The 12,802-nt window shown below is 37.6% G+C and overlaps 2 protein-coding genes across 15 annotated transcripts in view; one reads left to right on the top strand and one right to left on the bottom strand.

Annotated features, from left to right (window-relative positions):
* Positions 1-12,802, bottom strand: part of LOC105466708 (carbonyl reductase 4) — a 176,526-nt gene that overhangs the window by 51,404 nt on the left and 112,320 nt on the right. For 4 of the 9 annotated variants that reach the window (XR_011620834.1, XR_011620836.1, XR_011620832.1 and 1 more), the window contains one exon: positions 3,205-12,719. The exons of 2 other annotated variants lie outside the window; for them this stretch is intronic. The gene's annotated coding sequence lies outside the window, so the exon portion shown is untranslated. The remainder of the gene's footprint in view (positions 1-3,204; positions 12,720-12,802) is intronic. 3 more of the 9 variants (XR_011620833.1, XR_011620837.1, XR_011620835.1) reach the window with 3 other exon arrangements.
* LOC105466706 (palladin, cytoskeletal associated protein) overlaps positions 1-12,802 on the top strand; it is a 433,580-nt gene that overhangs the window by 396,944 nt on the left and 23,834 nt on the right. For 3 of the 6 annotated variants that reach the window (XM_011715817.2, XM_071092848.1, XM_011715821.3), the window contains 3 exons: positions 3,214-3,312; positions 7,096-7,317; positions 12,254-12,403. In XM_011715817.2, the coding sequence (XP_011714119.2) occupies positions 3,214-3,312; positions 7,096-7,317; positions 12,254-12,403 (471 nt within the window). Of the gene's footprint in view, positions 1-3,213; positions 3,313-5,188; positions 5,240-7,095; positions 7,318-12,253; positions 12,404-12,802 lie in introns of all 6 variants that reach the window. The other 3 variants (XM_011715818.2, XM_011715816.2, XM_011715819.3) reach the window with 2 other exon arrangements.

The raw sequence follows: 12,802 nt of genomic DNA, 5'->3' as shown, positions 1-12,802 counted from the left end.
GAGTCTCCCTGTGTTGCCTAGGCTGGTTTCAAACTCCAGAGCTCAGGCTATCTGCCCGCCTCGGCCTCCCAAAGTGCTGGAATTACAGGCGTGAGGCATTGCACACAGCCACATTATTTTATTACCCTTGAATCTCAACATTTCTCTTAATATTAGCATTTGAATCCAGAGACAAAAGAGAAAATGAAAGGCCTTCCTTCTATTCAGTCTTCACTGCTTTCTCCTATGCATAAAACCTTTCTAAGAATGAAGAGAGTAAGTGGGAAAGAAAGGAAGAAGGAAGGGCAGATATCTGGTTGGGAGTGGAACAAATGAGCAATGCCAATGGTATTTAAAAAAAAAAAAAAAAAAAAGAACACAGGGATTCCATTCTGGCTGATAGGGTTGGGGAGGGATGGAGAAGGTGTGCTTTGGAATGGTTTATATAGTATCAAAAAGAGAATTTGTTTTCTATGGTATATACTGCTTACATACACAAAAAAAAAATCTAGAGAAACCATTGGGGAAGTTCTGTTCTTTTCTCTTGGACTACTACTAGACATTGATTCAGCATCTGAAAGAGTAAAGGCTGTTCCAAAATCTTATTCTGGTTTGCTAGAGCAAGACAACTAAACTGTAGGAAAAAATAATTATTTTACAGCTGCAGAACTGTACCTAGATAGATTTGGTAAAATATATAGATAAGATGTTTTCTCCACTGGATTTAAGTCTTTCCTCATCAGTTTTTTGGTTTTCTTTTTCCATCTCTTTTATTGATGCTATTCTTTTAAAATACTCTTTTTTTAAAAAAATACTATTTCCAGAATATTTTAAGGGGATGGGAAAAGCAAATCTAGGAAATAAGACATACCAGGTAAAGGAGAAGAACCTTCTGTAGCTTTATTAAGGAATTATCACTGGAAAAATTTGCCTGGCTCTTAAGTACAAAAAAAAGGATCTTTTTGTATAAAATCTCCCTTTCACACACCTTTTTCAGAGTAGAAAGCTCTCTCTAATTATGTTTTCTGAGAATTTTATTTATCAAACATTGATAAGTAAAACTGTGAGAACAGACCACACTTGAATAGAAAGGTGGAGAGCAGAGGAGGGGTGCTGAGTGCTGATTTTAGTTATTAGGGTATCTTAATCTGATTAAGAAAGATTAAAATTTGAATGAAGTTTTGTGTTAGTTACTCATTTCCCTGAGTATAGAAGATTTTCACAAAAGGAAAATATTTTCTCCCTGAAATAAGTGATTGCATGTGTAAATGTACATACTCTGGAAGTTTTCCCTGGCTCTATCAACTAAAGCCTTTAAAAGATTAAAATAAATACATATGGGAACTTTTTCAAGCCAGGTAAGGCATCACTCCAGTTTTTTTGTTTTTTTTGGCTATTTATGTCAGTGTTCCTTATGGACTAAGATTCTCTTGGTTAAGGTAAGACTTCCATAAGCTATTGGTCAACCCACATTATATATATTGTATGTATATTTATATTCATCTGTTTAGCAGTGAATAACATTCACAGTAAGTTCCACAGGTATCCACATTTGAGAGCTTAAAATGACAAGTAAGGTTTCCCTTTTTAGAAAATGGGATTCTCAACCAACTTTTTCCTATTATTATATATTATTCTCTCTCTTATTTTTGGTGTCTGTGGACAAGGGCTTTTAAAGCCAGATGGCATAGTGACTTAGAAACAAAACTGTGAGGTATATTTGGCTTCTAGTGGTAGCAGGTGCATTCTGGTGAAGGAATAGATATGAAATTGGTATTTCTGCTTATGAGGGACAGAGTGGAAATCACTTCAGGCCTGCCTTTGATGTGTCACAATTCTCCATGAAAATATTAAGAAAGCTTTTTAAGAGATCAGGTATTTAAGACTCTCTTTGAAAACTGAATTCACTGATTTTTTTAATAGGTGTAAGAAAATTAATTTAATAACATAATGGACTCAGATGCTTCATGCAGCACTCAGACTCCTACCTCTGCCTCTCTCTTCTTGTCCTCTGCCCTTTCTTTATTAAGTGAAATAATTTGAACTGCAGGACTATCTGTCATTTGGCATTTGACTTGTTTCACTTCCCGGTTTCAGCTGGGATTGAGACCAGCAATTACTGGAAATTATAAATTTACCCAACATATTTTCTTGATTAGAGAGCTTCCAATCAAATTTGCATTTATATTTAGAAGTTTGGAAGTTTATCTGGAATAATTTCTGTACATTTTTTAGATTCTGCCTTACCAATTATTCTCTTATTTCTAATCAAATACTTGCTTATAAAATGCCCCTGATGAGGCAGATGGTGTCTGAAAGTTCCTTCCAGACCTGTAAGACTAAGGCACTTTAGAATGAGTATTCAAGAGCAGGTATCACCCCAGTAGTCACACAAAAATGCTGGCATTTCTTATGTATAAGAATGGCATAGGTAAAATGGTTTGGGCCAATTCCAAAGTGCTAGCTGTGAGATGCAAGAACACTACCACTTTCTTTGCCTGATGGGCAAGCAGTCTGCTTCTGAGTCAAGTCAACCGAGCCCGTTAGCTTTGGCAAGTGTCTTGCATAATCCTGTTGCTAATTCAGCCATGCACCTCATTCTCTGTGGATTATAATAATTGCCTCCAATCCCCTACATTACACAGCAGCCTGGGAAATGCTCTTAGAGGTGAGAACCCCATCATTGCCAGCTCATCCAAATCTTCCTTTAGCTAACGTTTACTGAGCACATACTGTTAAATGACTGATAGAATTATTTCCATTAGTGATACCCGTTCTTTTCTTTTTAGTCAGTTTATTCTCCTTTGAGTATCATTCTCTTTTTTCTCTCAGTCAGTATTAGAGATGACTTGGCTGTTCTGAAGCTGATGGACGGCTATAAAAATAACATTTCTTTTAAATTGTATTTTGCTGTTTTAATATCTTTTTTTCTATGTTTTTCATTAAGGACATGACAAATCTTTTCTCTGTGGTTTCTGCCTTACCGCTTATTGCTCACTTTAAATTTGTGCTGTACCAATTGGTGGCTCTCTGGATTAGGCCATTAGTACTAGAAAGGGAGGTAAAAAGGTAGAACAGCTGAAGCAAGAAAAAGAAAATATGCAGGTATCTGAAGCTGGAGAGAGAACAGTTACAGAAAATCATTAAAATGTGTTGTTTTTTACTCTTTTTCATAGGGCAATACATATTTATGGTTTTGCTAATTTTGTATTTTTTGGGACTTACTTTGTTTAGAGGTTAACATACGAAGAAAGAATGGCTCGCCGACTACTAGGTGCTGACAGTGCAACTGTCTTTAATATTCAGGAGCCAGAAGAGGAAACAGCTAATCAGGTACACCATGTTGCTCTGGACTTCTAGGGTAACATTTATTATGTCCCCTTTTTCCATCTTCCTTATGGATACTGTTTTTGGGATTCATTCTGTGGAAAGTAGAGGGCAAGTCACAGAAAAGCAGTATTAATATCATCACTCAACCTCACAGCTAATTTTTATTGAGCACATACTATGTTAAGTGACTGACAGAATTCCTTCCATCAGTGATGCCTGTTCTTTTTATCTTCTTCTTGATTATTCTCCTTTCCAGTACCTTTCCATTTTCCTATCCTATGTTTTTTGCAAAATAATTTTGTGTGGAGAAACACATTTTCACTGACATTGTTTGAAATAACTAGTGAATACTTCCCATTAGAGTTGGCCCTTGAACAACACGGGAGTTAGGGGGACCAACCCCATGCACTGTTAAAAACCCACATATAGCCAGGTGCAGTGGCTCATGCCTGTAATTGAAGCACTTTGGGAGACTGAGGCAGGCGGATCACAAGGTCAGGAGATGGAGACCATCCTGGCCAACATGGTGAAACCCCGTCTCTACTAAAAATACAAAACTTAGCCGGGTGTGGTGGCGCATGCGTGTAGTCCCAGCTACTCGGGAGGCTGAGGCAGGAGAATTGCTTAAACCCGGGAGGTGGAGATTTCAGTGAGCTGAGATTGTGCCACTGCACTCCAACCTGGTGGTACAGTGAGACTTCATCTCCAAAAACAAAAAAAAAACACATACAACTTTTGACTCTTCAAAAACTTAACTAATAGCCTACTGTTGACTGGAAGCCTTACTGATAACAAAGAGTTTATTAACACATATTCTGTATGTTATATGTATTATAGACTGTACTTTTAAGTAAGCTAGAAAAAAGAAATGTTATGAAGAACATCTTAAGGAATAGAAGTTACATTTACAATTCATTAATGGAAGGGGGGTCATCATAAAGGTCTTCATCCTCATCATCTTAAATTAGAGTAGTCTGAAGAGGAGGAAGAAGACGAGGGGTTGGTCTTGCTTGTCTCAGGGGTTGCAGAAGAGGAAGAAAATCCATATATAAGTGGACCCATGCAGTTCAAACCTGTGTTGTTCAAAGGTCAACTGTTTAGCCTTAATATCTAGTCAAAATAAAACAGAAAATATTATCTGTTTATCTTCTTTCACATATATACAGATTCTCTTTAACTTAGTATGGGGTTATGTCCTGATAAACCCATTGTAAGTTGGAAATACTGTAAGTTGAAAGTGCATTTAAGGCCGGGCGCAGTAGCTCACGCCTGTAATCCCAGCACTTTGGGAGGCTAAGACGGGTGGATTACCTGAGGTCAGGAGATCGAGACCAGCCTGACCAACATGGTGAAACCCTGTCTCTACTAAAAATACAAAAATTAGCCAGGTGTGGTGGTGTGCGCCTGTAGTCCCAGCTACGCGGAAGGCTGAGACACAGGAATCGCTTGAACCCAGGAGGCAGAGGTTGCAGTGAGCCAAGATCGTGCCACTGCACTCCAGCCAGGTGACAGAGCGAGACTCCATCTCAAAAAAAAAAAAAAAAAAAAAAAAAAAGTGTATTTAATACATCTAACCTACTGAACATCATAGGTTAGCCTAGTCTATTTTAAATGTGCTCACAACACTTACATTAGCTTACAGTTGGGCAAAATCATCTAACACAAAGCCTATTTAAAATAAAGTATTGAATATCTCATGTGATTTATGGAGTACTGTACCGAAAGTGAAAAGCAGAATGGTTGTGTGAGTACTCACAGTACCGTTACTACCAAATGCTTATTGCTAGCACAAAAGTTTCACTTAAGGAAAATTGGAAATCTTGCTGCATTCTTATTATTTCTATTATTAGTCTTCACATGTTTTTTTCTACCATTACAGGACATTGGTTCTCCTCATGCTTCTGTAGGGAGTCCTCTGGATGGTCAAAAGGTTAAGCTTTTCACCTTTCTTCTTCTTCCAGTCTTTCACTGTGTCTATTTTCTTCTGTTCTTCCTGTTTTACGTGTGTTTCTATCTTTTCTGTCATATATTAATTATAAATGCTATGACCAGTGTCTATTTCATTTAATATCAGATACGCAAAATTACTGCAACATGAGTTTTCTTGTCATGTATTTACCAGCTTGAATTTATTTATTTTTATTTATTTATTTATTTATTTATTTATTTATTTATTTATTTATTTTTGAGATGGAGTTTTGCTCTTGTTGCCCAGGCTGAAGTGCAATGGTGTGATCTCGGCTCACTGCAACCTCTGCCTCCTGGGTTCAAGCGATTCTCCTGCCTTGGCCTCCCCAGTAGCTGGGATTACAGGTGCACACCAATATGCCTGGCTAATTTTGTATTTTTAGCAGAGATGGGGTTTCACCATGTTGGTCAGGCTGGTCTCGAACTTCTGACCTCAGGTGATCCAACTGCCTTGGCTTCCCAAAGTGCTGGGATTACAGGCATGAGCCACAGTGCCTGGCCTCCGACTTGAATTTAGTTCTGTCATTAGTGGATACTCTGAACATTAAAGCAAGAAAAGTTTTTCATTTGTTATACCTTTCTATGGGGAAAAAATGTGCTAATTCTTCAAGTGATTAATTTGATAGCAATTAGATGAAGCAAAACAACTTGTGGTATAATTCTTGCAGTTTTATTCATACTGTTGTACTTCTTCCCTCAAACCAACAAACTGTTTTTTAAACACTGAGTAACTTCTTTAAGAGGAAACATCGTTAAAGTCATCTTTCATTTAATATTAAATAGGGAATATTTTACGTAGACTGCCTTGTCTTCATTGCACTTTTTCTTTTTTGTTTTGGAGACAGGGTCTCACTCTTTTGCCCAGGCTTGAGTGCAGTGGCACAATCACGGCCCACTGCAACCTCAACTTCCCAGGCTCAAGCGGTCCTCCCACCTCAGTCTCCCAAGTTGCTGGGACAACAGGCATGTACCACCATGCCCAGCTATTTTTTTTTTTTTTAATTTTTTGTAGAGATGGGGTCTCACTTTGTTGCCCAAGCTGGTCTCAAACTCCTGGCCTGAAGCAATCCTCCCACCTTGGCCTTCCAAAGTTTTGGGAATTACAGGCATGAGCCACTGTACCTGGCCTTTATTGCACTTTATAGGCAAGGAAATTGTAGGATCCACCTTCATCACCATAGGAATGTTGATGGACTGTTTGCTTTTGTGTTTTAGGCAAATTTTGACTAGACTGTCCTATTTTTTCTTCTAAAGATGGTGGGTTCCTAGCAGCTGCAGAGCTGAGGAGGAGGCCCTTGCAAGGCAGGGATTGTTATAGGTGAAAAAAACAAAACAAAACAAAACAAAACATGGTACCATTTTTGCTAAAATTGTATTAATATGGCAGCTGTTTGCCACATGTACTGTTAGCCTTCTGGAGAGATGCACCACCCTGCATCAGCTTTTACCCTACAGAAGGAAATCAGCGTTCCATTATATTTTATTGTTATCAACAGTTTAGGAATACATAGCTTTGCTTTTGCCTTTTTCTTTCCTTCCCCTTCTTTGCCCTTGCCTGAGAGAAAAGAAGGAAAAAAAATTGATCTTTCTTCCCCCGCTCTTTTTGGATGATAGGACTTGAAGACAATCTGCAATACCATATAAACTCACTTCCAGATGTTTTTTGTTTCATATGCAATTGAATTGGGCTCAGACTGTGTTTTTAAGCTCTATGGTAAAAATACCACTGTCTTCTAGGTCCTTATTGGGGGGCAGGGATAGACTTGACACTTTGTCAGAAGGGATTGAGTCTGCTAACTTAAACTTTCCTTGATACAGGAATACAAAGTCTCCAGCTGTGAACAGAGACTCATCAGTGAAATAGAGTATAGGCTAGAAAGGTCTCCTGTGGATGAATCAGGTGATGAAGTTCAGTATGGAGATGTGTCTGTGGAAAATGGAATGGCACCATTCTTTGAGATGAAGCTGAAACATTACAAGATCTTTGAGGGAATGCCAGTAACTTTCACATGTAGAGTGGCTGGAAATCCAAAGCCAAAGGTGAGCTGGGAACATGGCTTTTTAAGAGTCATTCTCTGAGGAAAGGTTTAGCTTCCAAAATATAGCATGCTGGTAGGAGACAAGAGATACAAATGATCTTTCTCAATACCCACGATATAAAGGGTTTTAAATATTCTGAAGTTCTGGGCCATCTTCAGGAGGCATTAGAAACCAAAAAAGGTGGTAGGGGAGTGGAGTTTGGGTTTGAAGAATAGAGTACAGAATAACTAACAGGGAGCTCTTCACACACCTATATCATTTATTCCTCATTGTTACTACCAAATCGCAAATAACTAAACTGAGTTCTGTGAGGTGAGTTTCCAAGGTTAGAGAGCTGGTGAGTGGCCAAGCCTGCATATGAACCCAGTGCTTGTACCATACAGAGAAGTAATGCTCACCACTGGTTGTAATAACTTACAGTCTTTAATCAAAACACCAAGGCTGCTTCTATTAATATTTACAGAGGGAGGTGGGGTGAGGAATATTGTTTAGAACGGATAATGACAAATTCTGATACCATGCAGGACTAGGATGACCTGGATGGGAGCCCTCCATGCAAACATATGGAAATGCTGGATAAGGAGCTGCCCTCTCTTTAAAGGAAGGCCTTAGAATCCCTGTTTACTAGCCCAGCAAGGCGATAAACAAGAGTACACTTTTCCCTAGAACTTGAGTGAAAAGAATAAAGAAGGCAAAAAATTAAAACCTCTAAACTACACTATCATATGATAGGGAGCCAAAAGCTGAGAAATGTGAAATTTAGTGCTGGATGATTAAAATTCTTAGAAGCAAGCAAAACATTGCCCTATATAAAGGTAATAATATGTGAAGAAATAACCATGAGGAGAGTTGTGTTAGGCCATTTTTGCATAAAGGGATTCCTGAGACTGGGTAATTCATAAAGGAAATAGGTTTTATTGGCCAAGCATGGTGCCTCACACCTGTAATCCCAGCATTTTGTGAGGCTGAGATGGGTGGTCAGGAGTTTGAGACCAGCCTGGCCAACATGGTGAAACCCCATCTCTACTGAAAATACAAAAATTAGCTGGGCATGGCGGTGGGCGCCTATAATCTCAGCTACTCAGCAGTGACCGAGATCATGCCATTGCACTCCAGCTCGGGGCGACGACAATGAGACTCCGTCTCAAAAAAAAAAAAAAAAAAAAAAAGGTTTTATTGGCTCACAGTTCTGCATGGTATACAGGTATAGTACTGGAATCTGCTCCTGGTGAGGCCTTAGGAAGCTTACAATCATGGCAAAGGCGAAGGTGGAAAAGGTGAATCACACAGCAAGAGTAGGAGCAAGAGAGAGAAGTGGTGGAGGTCCCAGACTTTTAAACAACCAGGTATCATGTGAACTAACTGAGCAAGAACTTACTTATCACCAAGGGGATGGTGCTAAACTATTCATGAGGGATCCACCCCCATGATCCAGTCACCTCCTGCCAGGCCCCACCTCCAACATTGGGAATCCCATTTCAGCATGAGATTTGGAGGGGACAGACATCCAAACCATAGTAAGAGTCAATAGTACAAGAAACAGAAAAACAGAAGGCCAAGTATTGCACGATATTGAAGAATCTTAAGTAGCCTCTAAAATAACTTTAAAATGATTGAAACAATTTTAAAAAGAATGGAAACTATAATGAAAGAACAAGAATACAAATTTATAAAATAAGCATAGAGCAATGTACTCATTGAAATAAAAAGCTTAATAGTGGCATAAAATGAAAGAAGGAAAAGTGATTTAAAAAAATACATACCTGACACTTTTAGGTGTTAATTTCCAATAGCTCCATGCATTGTTTTATTTTTCCACTATGGCAGGTTTTACCATCATATTCTTTTCTTAAAACTGACATGCAACGCCAAAGTCAAAGATCAAAGAAAAAAGCCTTGAATTTTCAAACCCTATATACTTTCTAATAAAATGGGATTTTTAAAATAAACTCCATTGTTGTAGAAAACTTTTTACAATATTCTTGGCATAATTTACGTTAACAGCTGTGTATTCACAACATGTTATCAAAGGCATGTATTTGTAGCTTATGAATGAAATTCAACAAGGAATTATATCTTGAACTTCCAAGATATTCACAAAAAGATTCTACATTATTTTCAAAACTTACACAAGACTTAAGATCACTGATCAAGTTCTAAGATTATTGATTCTTATGGAATACTACATTAACTTGAAAGATGGGCTTTTGTTTTTAATATAACTGTATTTTCTTCCTAATATAAATTTAAATGTTTCACAGCTAACTTCATTGTTTAAACTTTTTATTGTTAAATGTTACTCTTTCATCCCTCCTTCCTGTCCCTCAACCTTCATCCTCCTTCCCATTCTTTTCTTCCCTCTCTCATTTATTAAAGGTCTACTTTGGCATATGCCATATAAATTACATTAGGATTGTTAAAGTATGGAATATTCATGTTTAAAGAAATACATGTTTTTTAGGCTTATGTTTTAAAAATATTTTATTCCTCCCTTGACATGCTTGTTCTAGTCGAGCCATAGGAAGATTGAAAATAATTTCTAATTTACCCTATTCTCATTCTTGTGCCCTCCCGAATTTCTCCCTGCATTAGTAGGCTTGGTAGAATTTTGGAAATATTTCTTAGATCTTATTTGAAAGTTATATGCCCAGTATAATGGAGGTGAAAAAATATGATTAAAGAAATAACTCAAGAACTGGCATTGTGGCAAGAATGCAAAAGGAAGAAATTGTATACTTATTACAGCTTCTTTTTTCCATCAGAAATAGTCAACCATAGCCAGGCGCGATGGCTCATGCCTGGAATCCCAGCCCTTTGGGAGGCTGAGGCAGGCAGATCTCTTGAGGTCAGGAGTTTGAGAACAGCCTGGCCAACATTGTGAAACCCCATCTCTACTAAAAATACAAACCATTAGCTGAGCATGGTGGCATACACCTGTAATCCCAGCTACTCAGGAGGCTGAGGCAAGAGAATCACTTGAACCCAGGAAGTGGAAATTGCAGTGAGCCAAGATCACGCCACTGCACTCTTTAGCCTGGGTGACAGAGCTAGACTCGTCTTAAAGGAAAAAAAAAGGAAAAAGAAAGCATCAACTACTAAAAAGTAAAATAATTATGAAGTATGATACTTTACATAATTTAAGTTTTAGAACTGAAAGTTATTAGTCTAGTTGATGATTACTTTTTAGATTCTAGAGTTTAATACATAATATAGTTTCTGTAAATTTGGAGCTATCTGAAAAATGTGAGTTTGAAAAGTTAGAGCAGTCATATCCTGATAATTCATGCATTTATTTAGTGCTATATATTTCTAGTCTTTTCCTTTCTTAGGATGGAGGTTTCAAAAAGATTTTTCAGATTCAAATACTTTGACAGACAGTTGAATTTGAATGCCAGTTTATGTTACCAATTTACATACTGATTTACATTAAGGAAGAAGTTTGTTTTAACAACTAAAGGGTCTAAAGTATATTTCTTTTGTTAGGAATCAGTTAGGAATACTTTTGGCTGCAAGGAACAAAAAATGACAACAAAGAACTTGCTGTGGCTTAAAAAAGGAAAGGTTTATTTGCTTATCTAATAAGTCTGGAGGTGGGGTGATGTAGCTATTAATTCAGCATCTCAGTCATGTTAGGGCTGTTGGCACTGTGATTCATTATGATGAGCCTATCTTTCAACTGTGTTGTTCCACTAAATCAAAAATAATAATGAACTTAGCCAGGCATGGTGGCTCACACCTGTAATCCCAGCCACTCTGGAGGCTGAGGCATGAGAATTGTTTGAACCTGGGAAGCGGAGGTTACAGTGAGCCAGGATTGCACCACTGCACTTTGCACTCCAGCCTGGGGCGCCCTGTCTCCAAAACAAAACAAAACCTCAGAACTCAGACATCCATGGACAATTGGTTTTGTTTAAAAGTGAGGGAAGGAAGGAGGACCTTTGGACTACTTTAAAATATTGTATTTAGTCAAAATTTACTTTTATTTTTCACATTTTTTTCTTTTGAGACAGGGCCTCAGTAACCTAGGCTGGAGTGCAGTGGCATGATCACGGCTCACTGCAGCCTTAACCTCCTGGGCTCAAGCAATCCTCCTGACTCAGCCTCCCAAATAACTAAGACTATAGACATGCACCACCACACCTAGATTATTTTTTTTTTAATTTTTTGTAGAGACAGGGTCTTACTATGTTGCCCAGGTTGGTCTTGAATTCCTGGGTTTGAGCAATGCTCCTCAGCCTCCCAAAGTGCTGGGATTATAGGTAGGCATGAGCCACTGTACCTGGCCCACATTTAATTTTTTAACTGAAGTTATATATCTGAAAATTATTATACTTTTCAATACTACTATGTTTTCTTTAACATAATGGGGATAGGTGACATTTAACCTTTGTTCATATGCTTACTGGCCCAGAAATGACGCAATAGTGTTCCACCCATCACCAACCCTTAGTTATTACCTCCCTCCCTACCAACCTCTTTTATTTGTCAAACACAATTCAGTGAAATGGTTAGAGTTTGGGGTCTGCTTTTGTTCTCCAAAACAACCTTTTTACTTTTATTTTATAAACAATACATTTTAATTGTTGGTACATTTGAAAAAAGAAAGAAGCAAAAAGAAAAACGGCCTGTAATGCCACTTCATAGAAATAATCATTGCCAAAATTCAGTATATCCCTTCATATAAATAATATATGAATGTAAGTGCCACATTTTTAAAAACAAAAGGAAGGTATATAATTTTAAAACTCCAATAGAATTTAAATGTTTACCTGCTTTTTTTCACTGAAAAATCAGTTTCTTATTCAGGTATTTGGTTTAACGTTTTAACATGAAAACTCAGATCAGCTCTGCAAACCACACTGTTACTGCTTTCAGTTCTCCAAATAGAGTAGGAATACACAAACTCTTAATCTTTAATCTTTGTTTCTATTCCCAGATCTACTGGTTTAAAGATGGGAAGCAGATCTCTCCAAAGAGTGATCACTACACCATTCAAAGAGATCTCGATGGGACCTGCTCCCTCCATACCACAGCCTCCACCCTAGATGACGATGGGAATTATACAATTATGGCTGCAAACCCTCAGGTAAAGAAGGGTATAGTTCTGGGCTCAGTTCTGTGTCTAGTGCTTACAGGCATTTGATTGGACAAAGGAACTATTTAAAAGGTGAAGTTAAGAAGTTTCTTTGATTTATGAAACTATTTTTCCAAATTCTGCATCCATCTTGGTTTCAGAGGATAGAAGAATTCTTTGTTTCATGAATATTTATTTATTCCATCAGATGTTGTTCTATAGGAATGATTATGGTGCAGATGTTCATTCCTTCCACAAATATTAAGGGTCTAATATGTACACACTTTCTATGTGGGTGATGGGATTGCGTGGTAGACTGGAGAAAGTCCTATGGTTTAAAAAAAAAAAAAGCAATTAACAAATACATAAATAATATAAATTTACATGAAGTTATATTACTTTACATAAATA

This window comes from Macaca nemestrina, chromosome 3 (assembly GCF_043159975.1).
Source record: "Macaca nemestrina isolate mMacNem1 chromosome 3, mMacNem.hap1, whole genome shotgun sequence".
Classification (NCBI taxonomy): Eukaryota; Metazoa; Chordata; class Mammalia; order Primates; family Cercopithecidae; genus Macaca; species Macaca nemestrina.
The sequence above is the reverse complement of the archived record's forward strand: the minus strand, read 5'-3'. Positions and strand labels throughout refer to the sequence as shown.